Source organism: Simochromis diagramma, unplaced genomic scaffold (genome assembly GCF_900408965.1).
Source record: "Simochromis diagramma unplaced genomic scaffold, fSimDia1.1 OVJJ01000603.1, whole genome shotgun sequence".
In the NCBI taxonomy this organism is placed as follows: domain Eukaryota; kingdom Metazoa; phylum Chordata; class Actinopteri; order Cichliformes; family Cichlidae; genus Simochromis; species Simochromis diagramma.
The window spans coordinates 2,489,188-2,512,949 of record NW_024387414.1 but is presented as its reverse complement, the minus strand read 5'-3'; the positions used below and the strand labels follow the sequence as shown (position 1 = coordinate 2,512,949).

The 23,762-nt window shown below is 42.7% G+C and overlaps 1 protein-coding gene and 1 long non-coding RNA gene across 3 annotated transcripts; one reads left to right on the top strand and one right to left on the bottom strand.

The window, feature by feature from the left end:
- Window positions 1–233: 233 nt before the first annotated feature.
- Window positions 234–12,389, bottom strand: LOC120721531. 2 transcript variants are annotated; one of them, XM_040011919.1, is made up of 2 exons: window positions 12,348–12,389; window positions 234–3,417 (listed from the first exon to the last, which is right to left on the bottom strand). In XM_040011919.1, the coding sequence occupies exons 1-2, from the start codon at window positions 12,375–12,377 to the stop codon at window positions 748–750; spliced, it is 2,700 nt and encodes an 899-aa protein (XP_039867853.1). In that variant the 5' UTR covers window positions 12,378–12,389; the 3' UTR covers window positions 234–747. The 2 variants fall into 2 exon arrangements, with proteins under 2 accessions (XP_039867853.1, XP_039867854.1); XM_040011920.1 differs by lacking the exon at window positions 12,348–12,389 and adding an exon at window positions 4,011–4,141 and having other exon boundaries at window positions 234–3,410.
- Window positions 4,179–6,947, top strand: LOC120721539. The gene is made up of 2 exons (XR_005693188.1): window positions 4,179–4,527; window positions 5,548–6,947. It is a non-coding gene; the product is annotated as an uncharacterized LOC120721539 (long non-coding RNA).
- Window positions 12,390–23,762: the final 11,373 nt, after the last annotated feature.

The window sequence follows — 23,762 nt, the reverse complement described above, 5'->3', positions numbered from 1 at the left end:
GGTGCTACTTTTCAGATGCCAGGTCTACATCTAGAATCAAAATGAGCACATACATAAACAACCAAAGTGAAGCATTGAGACAAAACATAGCAACGTCAAACAGGGTCCACACATTTTGCCACAAATACATGCAAAACAACTAAATTGGGCCACAAAAGTGATGTAAATTGACCAAACTAAGACACAAATCAGACAAAAACAGATGCAGGATGATCACAAACAGGCACGTCGGCTACAAACTGATGCAAAATGACTAAAATCACACGTGTAACACTTTCTACATATTTGACAACAGAAGAAAAACACAAACAAACTTGGAATGTATTTTTAATTTGGATTTTTTTTATTTCATGCCGAATTAGATATTTTAAAAATCAAGCCAAATCACAAAGTCTCCTCCCTGTTTGTACTGTAAGGTCAAAGCCCTACTGTACTACAGAGAACCCCAACAATCAAATGATCCCCCTCTGAGCAAGCACGAGGCGACTGTGGGGAAGAAAAACTCCCTTTAACAGGAAGAAACTTCCAACGGAACCGGGCTCAGAAGGGACAGCCATCCGCTGCGACCGGTTGGGGGGATGGAAATCAAAAGGAGACGAGATGGCGTGAACTACAGTTCTAAAATTTGGATTTGAGGGCTGATCCCAAAATTTTATGGTGATGTTTTTAAAAAAAGGATTTGGTGCTAAAAGTCTGCTTCAAGATTTTAAAAGAAGCAGGGCAGTGGGGAAAGCCAAAATGGTCATTTTAATGATCTCTGGCTTTAGTGAACCACCTGAAGGGTTTTAGCAATGTTTTTCCCACCGCAGAAAAAAACCTGGATATTTTGGACGTCTTTGGGGGACCCGGGATGACTCCGAGGCTGATTTTTAGATGTCTAATCAGAGCCTCGTCAAAAGATGAATCATTTGCCATCGAAGCCTTTAAGACATTGTCTGGGGAGCCAAACTCCTTGATGAGGCGTTTGGCTATTTTCTTGATGAACTTTGTCTTGTCATTTGTCAGACTTGTGGCAGACGCTGTGCTGCTGAGTTCAGGCTGCATTAGATTGCTCAGACGATTGATGACCGTGTCTATTTCTTTTGTAGTAGTTGCGATCCGAACAGCAGACTTTTTGGTCTCAGGTTTAGATTTATGGATGACTCTCATGATAAGGAGCAACGCAAGGTCATTGGAAATTTTCTCAACATCAGAAGATGAACCTGACACAGAATCCATCTCTGATATTTTGGAGGAGTCTTTGAGAGAGTGTTTCAGGCTCAAGGATCCAGATGATTTTTCTGGAGAAATGCTCCCAGGTTTTGGCATTTGAGGTGACTTGTCAGATGCCACAGAGCATTTATCTGGAGAAATGCTCCCAGTTTTTGGCATTTGAGGTGGTTTTTCAGATGCCACAGAGCATTTATCTGGAGAAATGCTCCCAGTTTTTGGCATTTGAGGTGGTTTTTCAGATGCCACAGAGCATTTATCTGGAGAAATGCTCCCAGTTTTTGGCATTTGAGGTGACTTGTCAGATGCCACAGAGCATTTATCTGGAGAAATGCTCCCAGGTTTTGGCATTTGAGGTGGTTTTTCAGATGCCACAGAGCATTTATCTGGAGAAATGCTCCCAGTTTTTGGCATTTGAGGTGGTTTTTCAGATGCCACAGAGCATTTATCTGGAGAAATGCTCCCAGTTTTTGGCGTTCGAGGTGGTTTTTCAGATGCCACAGAGCATCTACCTGGAGAAATGCTCCCAGGTTTTGGTGTTGGAAGTGATGCACCAGATTCTTTTCCTCTGCCATCTGAAGCAGGGCTTTTTTCCTGTGTTGTGGTCTGTGTTCTTTTAATAAAGTTGTGGATGTCTTCCAGGGCCCCAGAAATCTTGTCCATTTGAATCATTTGATCTTTCTCTTCATTCTCCACCCAGAGTAAAAGCTTCTGCAAAAACCTTTCTACTGTGTCATCTATGAGGACATAGAGGACTTCAGCAGAAATGCGACGCTTTGAGCCCTCTACTGATTGTGGCGTCCTGGAGATGACCGTGTCTGAGAGGGACCTACCCATTAGAGGTATGGGGATTTGATAGCCTCGATCCACCGTAAGTAGATCAAACAGGTTTGCCACTAAGTCCTCCGTAAAATTCCTGATATGCCCACTATTTTTAAAGTCCCCCAAGGTGTTATCGATGAGGAAGAGTTCTTCTTTCTTTGTTAATTTGTCAAATAACTGATTAACGTCTGATCTAATGACGTTAAAGTCGACTGAAGAAGAACGTTTAATTGCGGTTCCCAGGCTTGCCGTATGTCGAGAAGGGGAGCGATGAGCCTCTGTACTCTGGGGACCAGCCGTTTCAGATACTGACCCTGGGAGAATGAAAACTATACTTTCATTGGAGGGCGCTGTTTCCTTCTTGGGGTGGCTGCAAATGTTTTGTAGACAAACAAAATGTTTCCTGTTTGCCTTTATTCTTTTTTTCAGCTCTGTTTTCATTTTTTCAAATTGTTTTTTTGCAAACATGGAGAAGTTGTGTTTGCGTGTTTTGAGCCTGGCGTGTGAGGTGGATGGCACACATTTGGAGAAGTGGTGTCTCACCTTGTGGATAATTAAGCCTGCATTAAAGGCAGGTTTGGGCAAGTTACATTTCTCACAGAGCTCTTCACTGCTTGAATCCATGTTAGCAAGTATCTCACCTACGATGTCAGCTGCAACCATTTCTACTGGGGTTGGAGCCTGGATACTTTGCGTTTCTGCAGTCGGTTTTATTTTGCTTTGTGATTCTTCTGGGAGCTCATCTTTATCTTTTTCTGTCATCTCTCCATCTGAGCTCCTTGTTGACAGAATAACAGAAATCTCTGCGATTGCTGATTGCACTGATATTTTTGAACCAGTACGTTCTGTACTGGAATGAGACCCATTTGTCCCACACTGGCAGCGCAGCTTACATGCTGCATACCTTTTCAGGCATGAGGCAGCGCAACAAACCATGCGGTGTAGTTTCTTAATACTACTAAATTTGCCGCTAACATAAACGGTGGGGTCTACTGGGAAATCGGGGCTTTTTTCAATCAGTGCAATGGTTGAGCTGACCTTTTCAGCGATCTCTTCCTCAACCATCAGCGTCAGCTTGTCAGCGCTCTTATCTTGCTGTTTTGAGACATTAAGAGCGCCGGCGATGGCAGCTGAGATCGAGTCTCCGAGGGACACCCTTATTTTCCCCTCATCCATAAACTCTTCCCTTATCATGGGTTCCTGAATAAGAGGAAGGGCTATTTTCAAGGTGCTGGCAGAGGCGATCTGAATGATTTCAGAAATCATATCAGCGAGCACGGCATGGACGCTGGAGTCGCATTTTCCATTTTCTATTATGCTCCACTGAACTTCAGAGAGCCTTTCAAAGCACCTGTTGATTGGGGGCATAATCTGGTCTGGTGTGACCACGATTGAATTTTTGTTTTTGTTGCGTGTTGCCATTGTTGTGTCCCAAATTAGATTTTTTGTACCGGAATCAGAGCTGCTTGTCCCACACTGGAACGGCAGCTTACATGCTGCATACCTTTTCAGGCATGAGGCAGCGCAACAAACCATGCGGTCTAGTTTTTTAATATTACTAAGTTTGCCGCTAAAATAAACCGCAGGGTCTTGCAGGAAATCAGGGCTTGCTTCAATCAGTGCAATGGTTAAGCTGACCTTTTCTGAGATCTCTTCCTCAACCATCAGCGTCAGCTTGTCAGCGCTCTTATCTTGCTGTTTTGAGACATTAAGAGCGCCGGCGATGGCAGCTGAGATCGAGTCTCCGAGGGACACCCTTATTTTCCCCTCATCCATAAACTCTTCCCTTATCATGGGTTCCTGAATAACAGGAAGGGCAATCTCCAGGATGCTGGCAGAGGCGATCTGAATGATTTCAGAAATCATTTCAGCGAGCACGGCATGGACGCTGGAGTCGCATTTTCCATTTTCTATTATGCTCCACTGAACTTCAGAGAGCCTTTCAAAGCACCTGTTGATTGGCGGGATAATCTGGTCTGGTGTGACCACGATTGAATTTTCATTTAATGTTTCCATTGTTGTGTCCCAAATTTGATTTTCTTCGTCTGAGCCTGTGAGAATTTTCTTGTATTACAGAGCGCCGACTGCTGAACGTTTTGCAAACAGATGAGCATCGAGTTCTGAGTTTTCTGTCTGAGAGCCGTTATTTATAGACTCGGTTGTCTGTGACGTTACTGACAGGTCACAGCAAGCTCGAACGCCTTTGATCTGCTAGTGACGTCACAAGGAACGCACGCGGAGAGGCGGCGTTCCTTGCCCGCGCTCACAGATTTGAATGACGCTTTGGAGTTGACGTCACGCCGCAATGCATTGTGGGAGCCCGGCACCATTTTCGGGGTCTACGAATCAAAACAAACACACTGTGTTGGACGGACGATGACAAGATGCTTATAAGCAGTTCGTGACCCACCAGGATTCATTGCGAATCATAGGTTGGAGGAAGTTTTGGGGGGAAATGGCCGACGGTCGAAGCGGAGAAGAAATAAACTCTTAAAAGTTAGTTCTGGGTTTTTATCTCACTTCATATATGTAATGATAGTTGCTATTGTTGAAGCTACCCACAGGGGGCGCTCTGGAATCAATAAGATATACAGAATAGAAGAAGAAGTGATCGTGGTAGAAAGGATAATAAACAGCTAGCTGAAGCTAGCACCAGGAGCAATTCTTGATGTTTTATTCATAGAGGAATAAGAACATTACAATATATACACCAGGACACATGTTAGCATAATGAAAGAATTGTAGAATTAAGTGGAGTCAACAACAACAGCATAGTGCAGTCATATCACAAATGTTAGCGTAATGAAAAAGTCTTACAAAGTCAAATTTAGCTAACCTTCGGCTAAGTTACGTGACGTTAGTGATATCGCCACTTAACGCGGCTCTTTGGTCGGTTAGTTAGTTTAGGTTTGTGCCGAAGCTGGGTCTGTTAGTCGGTGTGAAGCCAAACGTTGACGTTTTAGGAAACACCGAGCAGACGGTTCATACTTGCCAACATTCAAAACGGCTGTTTGGGGGGGGCAAATATATTTTACAGTGTTTATTTATCGGACAAAATACGTTAAATGTCACCGTTATTATTGGCTGGCCGGAAACAGCGGGGGTGTCCAAATTCAGAGGCTGCTTCCACCTGAGGACCCGCCTTCGCGGTCTAAAGAAAGCCGGGTAGTACGTCACGAGCTCCCTCGGTGGAGTGAAACTGCGTCTGCTCCTTGCTATCTAAAATATAACCGGGCGCTGGCGTCAATTCTCCACCGTCTCACACTTTGTTTAATCAGTTTTCTGTTTGACGTTTATTCAGCTTTGTGAAAACCCCAGAGGACCCCTCCCGAGGGATTAATAAAGTTACATTTAATCGAATAACTTTAATCTCAGCCAAAACGATTTACTCACGAACAAGTAAAACACTGGAAAAGCCAAACAAGAACATTTTGAAGTTATCAAAGTGACTTATATATCCTGTTTTAGTTGTGCTGCTTTAGTTGCTAACTGCCATGGTTGATTTCCTTCGGCAAGTGTCCAGAGTCAGAATTGAGAAGGTGAGACGTGACAGAGGCTCTCCACCCCTGATGAGACACCAGGACAGTGTGTGAGGAAGAGGAGGAGAAAAAGGAGCCAGCATCAGCTGAGAGATATAGAGGAGAACAGGGGGACAACAGACAGCTCTCTGTAGTTGACGGACTGGTAAAAACATTGAAAACAGTTTTTAGATATTTGCTTCCTGTATTTGCAGAAGTATCTCCAACACAAACTGTAACAGCTACATACAGGGAACCACTCAGTCATGTTTATCCTGCAGGACAGGATCTGACAGGGAAAGAAGGAAAAATAAGGGAACCACGGACAACTTTGATAATGCTTTGATTTATCCACAGTATATTTAGTTCAAATATTGTTTTCATCACAGAGGGATTGTGCTGGTTTCAGTGGGGAAAGTATGCAGCTCATTTAAATATGAAGTTCAAAGAGCTGTGAAAAGTTGTCCGTTCATAAAGTGTTTCAGTATTTTATAAGGATGTCATGTTTCTGTATCATCTCTCTCCTGTCAGAGCCTCTTACCCAAACATCAGCCTGTTTAATGCGCTCATATCTTCAACATCTCAAGTAAATTATACTGCACAGTTTTCTCTCCAATAAAAGAATATTTACTGCATGAGTCTGTTTTCCATTTTATCTGAAACATTCAAGGAGGAGATCTTTTACTGTATTTTGGTGATATTGCCCTTAAATATGACTAAAGCTTTCATACAGTGGTGATCACGGACATAACTCTGAGATCAGTCTGACTGAACTCTGAAAATCACTGAGTGTTATTTCACAGAACCATAATTAGATTAACTCAAACAGAAACACGCGGTGTTAAACAGTAGTATAATTATCATTAACTGTCAAAGTAAGTGCGCATTTTGCGTGTTTCCGTTTCCATCAAAAATCTAATTATCAACTAATTATCTTATCTCCCACCGCCCCCGAATGCACCAAATTTCGCTTGTGAGGCTGTTGCCACGGTAACTGTCATCAGCTAATGTGGCTTTTGGCTAAACGACAAGTTTTATTTGTACCGAAAAATGGCGTCAAGGAACATCGACCCTTTGTCAGCGGAGGAGCCTTCAGAAGGCGGAGAAGAGGAGAGAGGAGCGTGGAGCTGGGAGTCTCAGGTAAACCGAAACGGTTAGCTCGGTGGCTAACGTTAGCGTGATGCGTTCACTTGCATGTGAGGTTTGTGCAAAGTTAGAATCCTGCATCTTGTCTCTTGGTCTGAAGCGCTTCACGAGAGCAAAGTTATTTTAGAGCGTCTGATCCCGACAGTCTGACTGAGATGGAGCAGGCATATTTATTCTGTAACTTCCAGTAATTCTGTAACAGTTATTATAAAGTTCAGGTAATAATAAAGCACTATTACAATTCCTAGAGTCTAAGTACAGTGCAATACTGAGGTCGCTACTTTTATCTTTGATGTATTGACGTTTTTATCGAGCTTAAGATTTCATTTACAAAACATAAGAAGAGCTCATAGAAACATGGGCAGATTAGTGAACGGCCTCAAGGCGCCACTGGATCAACCAAATGAACGTTTCAAAATTAGGATTCACCAGCGTGAGCGTCATAATAAAGGATCTGTAAATAATTTTTAAAAATCTGTGCTGTCAGTGTGGACTGTTATACGCAGATTAATGTTGTAAGATGAGTCTGAAAACTATTTGTAAAAGTGACACTGATGGGCAGAGTTGCATGTGTATTGCAAAACCAGGTAAAATGGCTTATCTTGCACTAGCCTGCCTTTATTTCATGTTTGACATTGATGCCTCTAAGCTGGTTAGGAAAGTTTCCCTTAAAAATCATCTGGGGACATAAGAAAGACTTTCACGGGACAGTAAGACCCAGAAACCCCAACCTAAAAGGCTTTTAGGTGATAGGGCAGCCACGGGTCATTGAGTGAGTCAGAGGGGAGGGCCAAACATGCAAACTGGCTTTGAGCCATTCCACCCTCATTTTAAAGTAGGGAAATGCACATCATCAACTCTATATGTTTATCTGCAGCACCAAATCTTACCTCTATTTCTCTGTCTGGGTTCTATGTGTGGTAAGATCCCACTTTCTCCTGTTCTCTCAGCTATTGCAAAACAAGCATTCATTTAAAACCAAAGCTTAGAATTTGAGCTCCAATAGCCCAAAATATATTGCTATCCGAAGCTGGTCCATAATTATACTGGGCAACCACTTTATTCTTTCATGAGTTATTTACAAGTTTCTGACCACTTATAAAATGTGTTCAATGTGCTGCCCATTGTGTTGGATTGTCAATGCAACCCTCTTCTCCCACTCTTCACACACTGATAGCAACATGCAGGAGAAATGCCAGCACAGGCGTCCAGTATCCGTAGTTTCAGGTCAGGTAATATCCGCCGAAGGGATGTTCGACTAATGCCACTCTCCAGTGACATGCGGCGAGTGCTACGCTGTGGGCTCTTGCTGAATGAAGCTAGGACAGCCACTGATGTTTCTTCATTAGTGACAGTTTTTCTTGCGTCCACATTTTGGCAAATCCAACACTGAACCAGTTTCACGAAACTTAGGAAGCAGTTTGCTAGCTGTAGCATGGGAGATGGGTGGTCTCGTAGGGTGTCTTGCATTGAAATGTGCTGCAATGACCCGGTTACTGCGTTCACCAGATATCAACACAATTTCGATCCGCTCCTCACGTGTTAACCTCTTTGACATGTCAATGGCTGTGAACAAAGAGAAACTTGTAAATAACTCATGAAAGAATAAAGTTACGTTGAAACTAAGCACACCATTGTTTTTCTTGTGACATTACCAATAAGTTTGATGTGTCACATGGCCCTCTTCCTATTGAAAAAACAAAAGTTGTATCCAAGATGGCCGACTTCTAAATGGCCACCATGGTCACCACCCATCTTGAGGAGTTTGCCCCCTCACATATACTAATGTGCCACAAACAGGACTTTAATATCACCAACCATTCCCATGTTGTTACGGTGTATCCATATAAATGGCCCACCCTGTAGAATACCAAGCTTTAATATTATAGAGATTTGCAAGTATCTACAAAGCATGATATGATGTGAAGTTCAACATCTGGGACATGTGTCCCACTATGCATTGCAGAAAATGACTCAATCTCTTAGTACAGCAAACAAACAATGCAGGAAGGCAGGAAAATAATGGTCTCCTCTGCCATGGCATCAGAAGTTGAGAATTGACGGGACAAAGTGTTGGGTTTCATGTTTTGGGTTGCCAAAGGCTTCACTGATGCCCAGAAGGAGGAGTACTTCAGGAGGAGATTCAGTGATGAAGAGCTGTCCAGAATCATCTCCCACATGAAGACATCCAGGAGCCTCCACATCATGTGTAGAATCCCAGTCTTCTGCTGGATCCCTGCTACAGTTCTGGAGCACATGTTGACTACAGAGCAGAGAGGAGAGCTGCCCAAGACCCTGACTGACATGTACTCACACTTCTTGTTGGTTCAGATGAAGAAGGGGAACAAACATGTGGGAGGACATGAAACAAGTGAGATGGCCGAAAGGAAATTTCTTCTGAATCTGGGGAGGCTGGCATTTAAACTAATTTTCTGCTAATTTTCAGATGCCAGGTCTACATCTAGAATCAAAATGAGCACATACATAAACAACCAAAGTGAAGCATTGAGACAAAACATAGCAACGTCAAACAGGGTCCACACATCTTGCCACAAATACATGCAAAACAACTAAATTGGGCCACAAAAGTGATGTAAATTGACCAAACTAAGACACAAATCAGACAAAAACAGATGCAGGATGATCACAAACAGGCACGTCGGCTACAAACTGATGCAAAATGACTAAAATCACACGTGTAACACTTTCTACATATTTGACAACAGAAGAAAAACACAAACAAACTTGGAATGTATTTTTAATTTGGATTTTTTTTATTTCATGCCGAATTAGATATTTTAAAAATCAAGCCAAATCACAAAGTCTCCTCCCTGTTTGTACTGTAAGGTCAAAGCCCTACTGTACTACAGAGAACCCCAACAATCAAATGATCCCCCTCTGAGCAAGCACGAGGCGACTGTGGGGAAGAAAAACTCCCTTTAACAGGAAGAAACTTCCAACGGAACCGGGCTCAGAAGGGACAGCCATCCGCCGCGACCGGTTGGGGGGATGGAAATCAAAAGGAGACGAGATGGCGTGAACTACAGTTCTAAAATTTGGATTTGAGGGCTGATCCCAAAATTTTATGGTGATGTTTTTAAAAAAAGGATTTGGTGCTAAAAGTCTGCTTCAAGATTTTAAAAGAAGCAGGGCAGTGGGGAAAGCCAAAATGGTCATTTTAATGATCTCTGGCTTTAGTGAACCACCTGAAGGGTTTTAGCAATGTTTTTCCCACCGCAGAAAAAAACCTGGATATTTTGGACGTCTTTGGGGGACCCGGGATGACTCCGAGGCTGATTTTTAGATGTCTAATCAGAGCCTCGTCAAAAGATGAATCATTTGCCATCGAAGCCTTTAAGACATTGTCTGGGGAGCCAAACTCCTTGATGAGGCGTTTGGCTATTTTCTTGATGAACTTTGTCTTGTCATTTGTCAGACTTGTGGCAAACGCTGTGCTGCTGAGTTCAGGCTGCATTAGATTGCTCAGACGATTGATGACCGTGTCTATTTCTTTTGTAGTAGTTGCGATCCGAACAGCAGACTTTTGGGTCTCAGGTTTAGATTTATGGATGACTCTCATGATAAGGAGCAACGCAAGGTCATTGGAAATTTTCTCAACATCAGAAGATGAACCTGACACAGAATCCATCTCTGATATTTTGGAGGAATCTTTGAGAGAGTGTTTCAGGCTCAAGGCTCCAGATGATTTTTCTGGAGAAATGCTCCCAGGTTGTGGCATTTGAGGTGGTTTTTCAGATGCCACAGAGCATTTATCTGGAGAAATGCTCCCAGGTTGTGGCATTTGAGGTGGTTTTTCAGATGCCACAGAGCATTTATCTGGAGAAATGCTCCCAGGTTTTGGCATTTGAGGTGACTTGTCAGATGCCACAGAGCATTTTTCTGGAGAAATGCTCCCAGGTTTTGGCATTTGAGGTGGTTTTTCAGATGCCACAGAGCATTTATCTGGAGAAATGCTCCCAGGTTTTGGTGTTGGAAGTGATGCACCAGATTCTTTTCCTCTGCCATCTGAAGCAGGGCTTTTTTCCTGTGTTGTGGTCTGTGTTCTTTTAATAAAGTTGTGGATGTCTTCCAGGGCCCCAGAAATCTTGTCCATTTGAATCATTTGATCTTTCTCTTCATTCCACCCAGAGTAAAAGCTTCTGCAAAAACCTTTCTACTGTGTCATCTATGAGGACATAGAGGACTTCAGCCGAAATGGACGCTTTGAGGCCCTCTACTGATTGTGGCGTCCTGGAGATGACCGTGTCTGAGAGGGACCTACACCCATTAGAGGTATGGGGATTTGATAGCCTCGATCCAACCGTAAGTAGATCAAACAGGTTTGCCACTAAGTCCTCCGTAAATTCCTGATATGCCCACTATTTTTAAAGCCCCCAAGGTGTTATCGATGAGGAAGAGTTCTTCGTTTCTTTGTTAATTTGTCAAATAACTGATTAACGTCTGATCTAATGACGTTAAAGTCGACTGAAGAAGACGTTTAATTGCGGTTCCCAGGCGCCGTATGTCGAGAAGGGGAGCGATGGAGCCTCTGTACTTGGGGCAGCCGTTTCAGCTGACCCTGGGAGAATGAAAACTATACTTTCATTGGAGGGCGCTTTCCTTCTTGGGGTGGCTGCAAATGTTTTGTAGACAACAAAATGTTTCCTGTTTGCCTTTATTTCTTTTTTTCAGCTCTGTTTTCATTTTTCAAATTGTTTTTTTGCAAACATGGAGAAGTTGTGTTTATGTGCTTTGAGCCTGGCGTGTGAGGTGGATGGCACACATTTGGAGAAGTGGTGTCTCACCTTGTGGATAATTAAGCCTGCATTAAAGGCAGTTTGGGCAAGTTACATTTCTCACAGAGCTCTTCACTGCTTGAATCCATGTTAGCAAGTATCTTACCGATGTCAGCTGCAACCATTTCTACTGGGGTTGGAGCCTGGATACTTTGCGTTTCTGCAGTCGGTTTTATTTGCTTTGTGCTGTTAGAGCTGATTCTTCTGGGAGCTCATCTTTATCTTTTCCTGTCATCTCTCCATCTGAGCGCCTTGTGTGACAGAATAACAGAAACTCTGCGATTGCTGATGGCACTGATATTTTTGAACCAGTGCGTTCTGTACTGGACTGAGACCCATTGGTCCCACACTGGCAGCGCAGCTTACCTCTGCATACCTTTTCAGGCATGAGGCAGCGCAACAAACCATGCGGTGTAGTTCTTAATACTACTAAATTTGCCGCTAACATAAACGCGGGGTCTACTGGGAAATCGGGGCTTTTTTCGATCAGTGCAATGGTTGAGCTGACCTTTTCTGAGATCTCTTCCCTCAACCATCAGCGTCAGCTTGTCAGCGCTCTTATCTTGCTGTTTTTGAGACATTAAGAGCGCCGGCGATGGCAGCTGAGATCGAGTCTCCGAGGGACCACCTTATTTTCCCCTCATCCATAAACTCTTCCCTTATCATGGTTCCTGATAACAGGAAGGGCAATCTGCAGGAATGCTGGCAGAGGCGATCTGAATGATTTCAGAAATCATTTCAGCGAGCACGGCATGGACGCTGAGTCGCATTTTCCATTTTCTATTATGCTCCACTGAACTTCAGAGAGCCTTTCAAAGCACCTGTTGATTGGCGGGATAATCTGGTCTGGTGTGACCACGATTGAATTTTCATTTAATGTTTCCATTGTTGTGTCACAAATGTGATTTTCTCGTCTGAGCCTGTGAGAATTTTCTTGTATTACAAGAGCGCCGACTGCTGAACGTTTTGCAAACAGATGAGCATCGAGTTCTGATTTTTCTGTCTGAGAGCCGTTATTTATGGGCTCGGTTGTCCTGTGACGTTACTGACAGGTCACAGCAAGCGCGAACGCCTTTGATCTGCTAGTGACGTCACAAGGAACGCACGCGGAGACGCGGCGTTCCTTGCGCGTGCTCACAGATTTGAATGACGCCTCAGGTGTATCGTGTCGTTGACCCACCATAATCCCAGGATTCATTGCGAATCATAGGTTGGAGGAAGTTTTGGGGGGAAATGGCCTACAGTCGAAGCGGAGAAGAAATAAACTATTAAAGGTTAGTTCTGGGTTTTTATCCCACTTCATATATACACCAGAACACATGTTAGCATAATGAAAGAATTGTAGAATTAAGTAAATGGCCTGTAAATGGCCTGTATTTACATGGAGTGGAGTCAACAACAGCATAGTGCAGTTGTAGCCAGATGGGCTACTCGCCTTCCGTTTTTTTCTTCTCTCATCTGATCTAATGACGTTAAAGTCGACTGAAGAAGAACGTTTAATTGCGGTTCCCAGGCTTGCCGTATGTCGAGAAGGGGAGCGATGAGCCTCTGTACTCTGGGGACCAGCCGTTTCAGATACTGACCCTGGGAGAATGAAAACTATACTTTCATTGGAGGGCGCTGTTTCCTTCTTGGGGTGGCTGCAAATGTTTTGTAGACAAACAAAATGTTTCCTGTTTGCCTTTATTCTTTTTTTCAGCTCTTTTTTCATTTTTTCAAATTGTTTTTTTGCAAACATGTAGAAGTTGTGTTTGCGTGTTTTGAGCCTGGCGTGTGAGGTGGATGGCACACATTTGGAGAAGTGGTGTCTCACCTTGTGGATAATTAAGCCTGCATTAAAGGCAGGTTTGGGCAAGTTACATTTCTCACAGAGCTCTTCACTGCTTGAATCCATGTTAGCAAGTATCTCACCTACGATGTCAGCTGCAACCATTTCTACTGGGGTTGGAGCCTGGATACTTTGCGTTTCTGCAGTCGGTTTTATTTTGCTTTGTGATTCTTCTGGGAGCTCATCTTTATCTTTTTCTGTCATCTCTCCATCTGAGCTCCTTGTTGACAGAATAACAGAAATCTCTGCGATTGCTGATTGCACTGATATTTTTGAACCAGTACGTTCTGTACTGGAATGAGACCCATTTGTCCCACACTGGCAGCGCAGCTTACATGCTGCATACCTTTTCAGGCATGAGGCAGCGCAACAAACCATGCGGTGTAGTTTCTTAATACTACTAAATTTGCCGCTAACATAAACGGTGGGGTCTACTGGGAAATCGGGGCTTTTTTCAATCAGTGCAATGGTTGAGCTGACCTTTTCAGCGATCTCTTCCTCAACCATCAGCGTCAGCTTGTCAGCGCTCTTATCTTGCTGTTTTGAGACATTAAGAGCGCCGGCGATGACAGCTGAGATCGAGTCTCCGAGGGACACCCTTATTTTCCCCTCATCCATAAACTCTTCCCTTATCATGGGTTCCTGAATAAGAGGAAGGGCTATTTTCAAGGTGCTGGCAGAGGCGATCTGAATGATTTCAGAAATCATATCAGCGAGCACGGCATGGACGCTGGAGTCGCATTTTCCATTTTCTATTATGCTCCACTGAACTTCAGAGAGCCTTTCAAAGCACCTGTTGATTGGGGGCATAATCTGGTCTGGTGTGACCACGATTGAATTTTTGTTTTTGTTGCGTGTTGCCATTGTTGTGTCCCAAATTAGATTTTTTGTACCGGAATCAGAGCTGCTTGTCCCACACTGGAACGGCAGCTTACATGCTGCATACCTTTTCAGGCATGAGGCAGCGCAACAAACCATGCGGTCTAGTTTTTTAATATTACTAAGTTTGCCGCTAAAATAAACCGCAGGGTCTTGCAGGAAATCAGGGCTTGCTTCAATCAGTGCAATGGTTGAGCTGACCTTTTCTGAGATCTCTTCCTCAACCATCAGCGTCAGCTTGTCAGCGCTCTTATCTTGCTGTTTTGAGACATTAAGAGCGCCGGCGATGGCAGCTGAGATCGAGTCTCCGAGGGACACCCTTATTTTCCCCTCATCCATAAACTCTTCCCTTATCATGGGTTCCTGAATAACAGGAAGGGCAATCTCCAGGATGCTGGCAGAGGCGATCTGAATGATTTCAGAAATCATTTCAGCGAGCACGGCATGGACGCTGGAGTCGCATTTTCCATTTTCTATTATGCTCCACTGAACTTCAGAGAGCCTTTCAAAGCACCTGTTGATTGGCGGGATAATCTGGTCTGGTGTGACCACGATTGAATTTTCATTTAATGTTTCCATTGTTGTGTCACAAATGTGATTTTCTTCGTCTGAGCCTGTGAGAATTTTCTTGTATTACAGAGCGCCGACTGCTGAACGTTTTGCAAACAGATGAGCATCGAGTTCTGATTTTTCTGTCTGAGAGCCGTTATTTATAGACTCGGTTGTCTGTGACGTTACTGACAGGTCACAGCAAGCTCGAACGCCTTTGATCTGCTAGTGACGTCACAAGGAACGCACGCGGAGAGGCGGCGTTCCTTGCCCGCGCTCACAGATTTGAATGACGCTTTGGAGTTCACGTCACGCCGCAATGCATTGTGGGAGCCCGGCACCATTTTCGGGGTCTACGAATAAAAACAAACACGCTGTGTTGGAACGACGATGACAAGATGCTTATAAGCAGTTCGTGACCCACCAGGATTCATTGCGAATCATAGGTTGGAGGAAGTTTTGGGGGGGAAATGGCCGACGGTCGAAGCGGAGAAGAAATAAACTCTTAAAAGTTAGTTCTGGGTTTTTATCTCACTTCATATATACACCAGGACACATGTCAGCATAATGAAAGAATTGTAGAATTAGGTGGAGTCAACAACAACAGCATAGTGCAGTCATATCACAAATGTTAGCGTAATGAAAAAGTCTTACAAAGTCAAATTTAGCTAACCTTCGGCTAAGTTACGTGACGTTAGTGATATCGCCACTTAACGCGGCTCTTTGGTCGGTTAGTTAGTTTAGGTTTGTGCCGAAGCTGGGTCTGTTTGTCGGTGTGAAGCCAAACGTTGATGTTTTAGGAAACACCGAGCAGACGGTTCATACTTGCCAACATTCAAAACGGCTGTTTGGGGGTGTAAATATATTTTACAGTGTTTATTTATCGGACAAAATATGTTAAATGTCACCGTTATTATTGGCTGGCCGGAAACAGCGGGGGTGTCCAAATTCAGAGGCTGCTTCCACCTGAGGACCCGCCTTCGCGGTCTAAAGAAAGCCGGGTAGTACGTCACGAGCTCCCTCGGTGGAGTGAAACTGCGTCTGCTCCTTGCTATCTAAAATATAACCGGGCGCTGGCGTCAATTCTCCACCGTCTCACACTTTGTTTAATCAGTTTTCTGTTTGACGTTTATTCAGCTTTGTGAAAACCCCAGAGGACCCCTCCCGAGGGATTAATAAAGTTAAATTTAATCGAATAACTTTAATCTCAGCCAAAACGATTTACTCACGAACAAGTAAAACACTGGAAAAGCCAAACAAGAACATTTTGAAGTTATCAAAGTGACTTATATATCCTGTTTTAGTTGTGCTGCTTTAGTTGCTAACTGCCATGGTTGATTTCCTTCTGCAAGTGTCCAGAGTCAGAATTGAGAAGGTGAGACGTGACAGAGGCTCTCCACCCCTGATGAGACACCAGGACAGTGTGTGAGGAAGAGGAGGAGAAAAAGGAGCCAGCATCAGCTGAGAGATATAGAGGAGAACAGGGGGACAAACAGACAGCTCTCTGTAGTTGACGGACTGGTAAAAACATTGAAAACAGTTTTTAGATATTTGCTTCCTGTATTTGCAGAAGTATCTCCAACACAAACTGTAACAGCTACATACAGGGAACCACTCAGTCATGTTTATCCTGCAGGACAGGATCTGACAGGGAAAGAAGGAAAAATAAGGGAACCACAGACAACTTTGATAATGCTTTGATTTATCCACAGTATATTTAGTTCAAATATTGTTTTCATCACAGAGGGATTGTGCTGGTTTCAGTGGGGAAAGTATGCAGCTCATTTAAATATGAAGTTCAAAGAGCTGTGAAAAGTTGTCCGTTCATAAAGTGTTTCAGTATTTTATAAGGATGTCATGTTTCTGTATCATCTCTCTCCTGTCAGAGCCTCTTACCCAAACATCAGCCTGTTTAATGCTCTCATATCTTCAACATCTCAAGTAAATTATACTGCACAGTTTTCTCTCCAATAAAAGAATATTTACTGCATGAGTCTGTTTTCCATTTTATCTGAAACATTCAAGGAGGAGATCTTTTACTGTATTTTGGTGATATTGCCCTTAAATATGACTAAAGCTTTCATACAGTGGTGATCACGGACATAACTCTGAGATCAGTCTGACTGAACTCTGAAAATCACTGAGTGTTATTTCACAGAACCATAATTAGATTAACTCAAACAGAAACACGCGGTGTTAAACAGTAGTATAATTATCATTAACTGTCAAAGTAAGTGCGCATTTTGCTTGTTTCCGTTTCCATCAAAATCTAATTAATTAATAATTAATAATTGTTTTATTTGTGTTGATGAAGGCCTGCCTCCTTCTCCTCACAGTCACTTTTTACGAGACCATGAGTGTGTTTCATTTATTGTTCTGTCAGTCTTGGATGTGAGTCCTGAAAAGAGATTCACCATGATTCTGGTTCTCCTTTCACAGTCAGTACTGCTGGTTTCTCTCTCAGACTGACTGAAGATGAGTGATCTGGAGTCTCCAGGATCCAGCCGTCTGTCTGTGACCGACACAAAGTAAGATACTGTCTCTAATGTACACGAAGGAAATAGAGAACATAGGTAAAATCAGTATATAGAAACAATTACAAGTTTAAAAGGACAAGTAAGATTGAGTGAGAGAGGACTGGTTTAACAGGAAGAAGAGAAAATTCCACAGTATCCGTGCAAAAAGTTTCACTTTGAAATCTTTAAAAGAATGTGGACAAACAGGTGGACTTAGTGTCAGTGGAGTTTACTCCTGGAAGTTTGAGATTATGATGATTATTACTTCAAAAACACCTGTACAGACGTTTATCAGTCATTCCATACCAGTGGAGTGCCCAGTAACACTTTGAGGTGACTGGAGCTTTATATATAAAATGAATAAAGTCAGATCAGTTTATGAGAATAGACAAAGTGACTTTGGTAATATTAGTTGCCAATTTTTAGTTGGTATTGGTTTGTAAGATTAGTTTAAAATAAAGACTTCATTTTAACTGAATTTTGTTACGTCTCAAGAATTTGGACTTTTAGCCTTAAGGACAAACCTAAGGAGGAGGTTGGACTTTAGAGTTGAGCCCAGAGATGTACGGCTGAGTGAGGGGCTACTTTTTGTCATCAAACTAAAAAGAAATAAAATGTAGGCTTAGAAGACACGGTTGGTTGTTTGGTTCAGCATCTCTGAATATCTTCAGAGCTGTAGAGGCTTCAGAATTTAGAAGTTTGGATGGAAACTCCAAATACTTGAAGCCCACAAGATGCATCTTTAAAAAGTGAAAAAGAAGCGAAAAATTGCTCTCGCTAAAACCAAAATAACATTTATAACAACAACAAAAGTGTATGATTTGGTAATATGATTGGAATGGAACAAATGGATTCTGAAAATCAGAGATTGAGTTTCCAAGTGAAAAATGCAGCTGAAAAACCTTCCTGTTATATGAAGACTTTTAACCTATAGTTCAGTAGTGATCTGCCACAGTCAGCGAACAAAACTGCCAAAAAGGAAAAAGACATTAAGCTCCTCAAAAGCTTGGCATAATATAGTCATACATTTTCACCTGAATACATCTGCCCTGTGCAAATCCGTTTCAAAGGCCTTTGCAGCTAATAATGGTCAATATATTAATTTAAAGAACACAGAAAAACAGCTGGTTCTTTTTCAGGGTTTCATAGCTTTTTAGTGTAGAATGCCAAGCTTTAATATTATAGAGATTTGCAAGTATCTACAAAGCATGATATGATGTGAAGTTCAACATCTGGGACATGTGTCCCGCTATGCATTGCAGAAAATGACTCAATCTCTTAGTACAGCAAACAAACAATGCAGGAGGGCGGGAAAATAATGGTCTCCTCTGCCATGGCATCAGAAGTTGAGAATTGACGGGACAAAGTGTTGGGTTTCTGGTTTTGGGTTGCCGGGTCTATAGATCATAACACAGTTGAACCAAGCAAAGGAGAGGGCCCACCTGGCTTGTCTTGAGTGGCTGCTGTGGGATATGCAAGATGCTTGTGGTCAGTCAAACGATGAACAATGAGCAGGTGTTGTGCTCCCTCCCGCCAGCTAGCAGTTCCACTTCTCCCACGTCATAGTTTTGCTCAGTTCGAGAAAGACAGCAGAAGGAAAAAAGCTGCATTTTCCCTTCCTTGTTCTGGAACAAGATGAACTCCATCAACGATAAATTGTTGGGTGGCCACACACAGCTGACTGCAGCTTTCCAGTCTTATAAACAGTACATTTGCACAATGACTGAAACCAGCCCACTGGCTGTGACGTCAGTTCCTTGATCATTAATATGCAAATTGTCATGACCATTGATCAACAATCATTGATCAAAGACCATTGATCATGGAATAATCTTCCACACTGCACCTAACGTGACAAACTGAAAGCAGTCATTGGATGGGAAACCTTGAGGAGAACACTTTTGACCTTAGAGAAGAGCTCTGCATAGAAAAGGATCAGGTTTGAACTTAGTTTGTGCAGCTGTACCTTTAACTAAGGCAAGTTCCTGCATCAACTCGTCCTGTTGTCTTTTTGAACTGTGCTTCACTATTCACTACAGATGAATGCACTGTAAACACCTGCGTGTGAGTCACTTTGGTCACTTTGACAGTTGTACTGGTAATAATAATTTTCCCTTTGTGTCCTCAGAGAGAACAGTGATGTTGGTGTGGAGGAGGAGGAGCAGTTGTCCTGCTGTGCTTTGGGTCAAGATGTCTCAGAGGATTCAGTCGCTACCAGTTGTGGCATCTCTGTCCAAAGTAAGAGTCTGTATCGGTGTGCTGATGAACACATTTTTGAAAACTTGACTTCTTGTTTTGTAGGTGCATGAAAAAGATTTCATTAGATTTTTTATGGTATAGGTTTTTTTCCTGTTTTACTTTGAATGTTGTTTCCTTTCATGTCTCACGTTAGTTTTACTTCCTGTCTTAATTATTTTTCACCTGGTTTGCTAAAGTTCAGCTGTCATGTTCCCCACCTGCTCACAATATCAGGCAATCCTCAATATATACTACTCAAAAAAATCAGAGGAACACACTGAAAACATAATGGCTCTCGCGCGGAGAAAAACATGCTGGAGATCAATACTGATGCAAACTGGGTGATGTGTTAGAAACTAAAGGATTCAATTGTTTGTTGGAAATAAATGATCAAAGTACTGGATACTGGCTGAATCCAAATACAAACAGAAAATCAGAGTGAAAAACGCTGCAGCAGGCTTTTCCATTTGGCTCTGATTTCATAGCAGCAGCTCAAAATGAATAGTTTGTATGGCTGCGTGTGCTGCTGGGCCAAAATTTTAGCTGGTCATTTGTAGATTTTTAGATGAAATAAAAAACAAAAAAAAACACTCAACAAAAGATCATCTAAAGAAGAGCAGAGTTCATTTACACACTTTATTAAGCAGCTACTGTACAACAAGAACAGAATCATGTAAATGGCCAAACAACAGCAACAGTAATCCCAGGGTGTAGCACAGCAGGCAAAGAGACGCAATAGCACAGAGAGAGTAAAGGATCACATGGAGAACAAATGGAGCGCGCTCACGAGCCCTCACTTCGTACAGAGCCAGAAACTTCTGACCCACAGAGCTCACTAAGACGACAATAACTCTAGTTTTCCCCACACAGATTACATATAACATTACACTGAATGAAATTACATGTAGTAGATTAAATGATAAGATGAGGATTCGCATATTAAGCATATTCAGAACTATTTCCTTCCATTATTTTCTTGGGTTAACAGTTTTTGTTACTTTGCTGCTATCGCTTAAATTTTATTCATATAGCACCAAGTCACAACAGCCACCTTAAGGCACTTTATAGTGTAAGGTAAAGCCTCAGTAATAAAGCCTCAGACAACTCCCTACGAGCAACGACTTGGAGACATTAAGAAAGAAAAACTCTCTCTTTGTACAGTCGAACACTGAGACGGAACCAGGTTCAGTGACGGGCCGCCATCCACCACGACTGGTTGGAATGAGGGGAGGAGGGCAGGATAAAACCTGCAGCCTGAGAGCAAAGTGCTCCATCTATCTGATATGATACTGTGAGGCCTCTCAGATGAGATGGGGCTGTTTTATTATGGCCCTTTTTATGTGAGAAGCATTTTGAATTCAGCTCTGGATTTAACAAGGAGCCAATGATGTGAAGCCAGTATGAGGGGGATTTTCCCTCCTCTTAAAATGTCTCATTAGGAACATTTTTAACAGTTGCTTCTTGTCTCTGCTGTGACAAAAAAGGTTCTGATTATGAATCAAAATGTTTTAAATAAGTCACACACTGGTTATAGCTTAATGCTGAAAATGTCATGTTACATGATTTACTATTTTCTGAAGCTTATTTACAATTTACAATGCTTAACACCATTCCCATCCCTCCCGTCAAAAGATAAAAATCTGTTTTTCATGCAGTTTCACACACTAAAGACATTTCATTCTTTTTGGTTTCTTGTTGTCAATCAGCAGATGCGAGTCTGGAAGAGGTTTTAGAAGAATATAAGACCAGTCTTAGGAGGAGGTTTGAAAGTGTGACTGAAGAAACTGATAATACAGGAAGTGGAACCCTCCCGAACAGGATCTACACTGAGCTCTACATCACAGAGGCACAGAATGAAGACGTTCATAACCAACATGAGGTGATGCAGCTGGAGACAGCTTCCAAGATGGAGGCTCTTGATGACATTACAGTCAGGTGTCACGACATCTTTAAAGCCTTACCTGACCAACAGAGACCCATCAGAGTGGTTCTGACCAACGGCGTGGCTGGTGTCGGAAAAACCTTCTCAGTGCAGAAGTTCACTCTGGACTGGGCAGAGGGCTTGGAGAACCAACATGTCAGTGTGGTGGTTCTGCTTTCATTCAGGGAGCTGAACCTGATCAGAGATGAGCAGTACAGTCTTCTGGAGCTGCTCCATGTTTTCCATCTAATATTACAGAAGGTCACAGCAGAGAAGCTGGCTGTCTCTCAGCTTTTGTTCATCTTTGACGGCCTGGATGAAAGCAGACTTTCATTGGATTTCACCAACAGGAAGCTTGTGTCTGATGTCACACAGAAGTCATCAGTCAGCCAGCTGCTGACAAACCTCATCGAGGGGAATCTGCTTCCCTCGGCTCTCGTCTGGATAACTTCCCGACCTGCAGCAGCCAATCAGATCCCTCCTAGACGTGTTCACAGGGTAACAGAAGTACAAGGCTTCACTGATGCCCAGAAGCAGGAGTACTTCAGGAGGAGATTCAGTGATGAAGAGCTGTCCAGAATCATCTCCCACATGAAGACATCCAGGAGCCTCCACATCATGTGTAGAATCCCAGTCTTCTGCTGGATCCCTGCTACAGTTCTGGAGCACATGTTGACTACAGAGCAGAGAGGAGAGCTGCCCAAGACCCTGACTGACATGTACTCATACTTCCTGCTGGTTCAGATGAAGAAGGGGAACAAACATGTGGGGGGACATGAAACAAGTGAGATGGCTGAAAGGAAATTTCTTCTGAATCTGGGGAGGCTGGCATTTAAACATCTGGAAAAAGGAAACACCTTCTTCTACCAAGAAGACCTAGATCAGTGTGGTCTGGATGCTACTGAGGCCTTGTTGCACACAGAAGTTTATACGGAGATCTTTAAACAGTGTTTGTTAATCTTGAAGGTGGCTTTTATTTGTAATTCAGGTCTCAATGTCTCTTTGTGTATACTTATATGCAGAAGTAACACAAAAGAAGAAGTGGGAGCTGGCCTGACACCATAACTGACTTCCAGTGAAAGCTTTGGCTAATAATATTTTTTAGCGAACATTTTTCTTATAAAAAAAAGGGAGGCCTAGCAAAAAAAGTTTGGGAACCACTGCTCTACAAGGTCGGCGAAATAAAAAAAATGTGTTAAGCCATGGACTAAAAAAATGATCAAAGTGGGCTAGGTGCTACTTTTCAGATGCCAGGTCTACATCTAGAATCAAAATGAGCACATACATAAACAACCAAAGTGAAGCATTGAGACAAAACATAGCAACGTCAAACAGGGTCCACACATTTTGCCACAAATACATGCAAAACAACTAAATTGGGCCACAAAAGTGATGTAAATTGACCAAACTAAGACACAAATCAGACAAAAACAGATGCAGGATGATCACAAACAGACACGTCGGCTACAAACTGATGCAAAATGACTAAAATCACACGTGTAACACTTTCTACATATTTGACAACAGAAGAAAAACACAAACAAACTTGGAATGTATTTTTAATTTGGATTTTTTTTATTTCATGCCGAATTAGATATTTTAAAAATCAAGCCAAATCACAAAGTCTCCTCCCTGTTTGTACTGTAAGGTCAAAGCCCTACTGTACTACAGAGAACCCCAACAATCAAATGATCCCCCTCTGAGCAAGCACGAGGCGACTGTGGGGAAGAAAAACTCCCTTTAACAGGAAGAAACTTCCAACGGAACCGGGCTCAGAAGGGACAGCCATCCGCTGCGACCGGTTGGGGGGATGGAAATCAAAAGGAGACGAGATGGCGTGAACTACAGTTCTAAAATTTGGATTTGAGGGCTGATCCCAAAATTTTATGGTGATGTTTTTAAAAAAAGGATTTGGTGCTAAAAGTCTGCTTCAAGATTTTAAAAGAAGCAGGGCAGTGGGAAAAGCCAAAATGGTCATTTTAATGATCTCTGGCTTTAGTGAACCACCTGAAGGGTTTTAGCAATGTTTTTCCCACCGCAGAAAAAAACCTGGATATTTTGGACGTCTTTGGGGGACCCGGGATGACTCCGAGGCTGATTTTTAGATGTCTAATCAGAGCCTCGTCAAAAGATGAATCATTTGCCATCGAAGCCTTTAAGACATTGTCTGGGGAGCCAAACTCCTTGATGAGGCGTTTGGCTATTTTCTTGATGAACTTTGTCTTGTCATTTGTCAGACTTGTGGCAGACGCTGTGCTGCTGAGTTCAGGCTGCATTAGATTGCTCAGACGATTGATGACCGTGTCTATTTCTTTTGTAGTAGTTGCGATCCGAACAGCA

Bases quoted from the DNA above. Each gene is read 5' to 3' on its own strand.
- LOC120721531 (XM_040011919.1), bottom strand. From the start codon at position 12,377: ATGGAAACATTAAATGAAAATTCAATCGTG. The intron at 3,418-12,347 runs GTCACACCAGAC...AATTCAATCGTG, and splicing joins TAAATGAAAATTCAATCGTG to GTCACACCAGACCAGATTAT.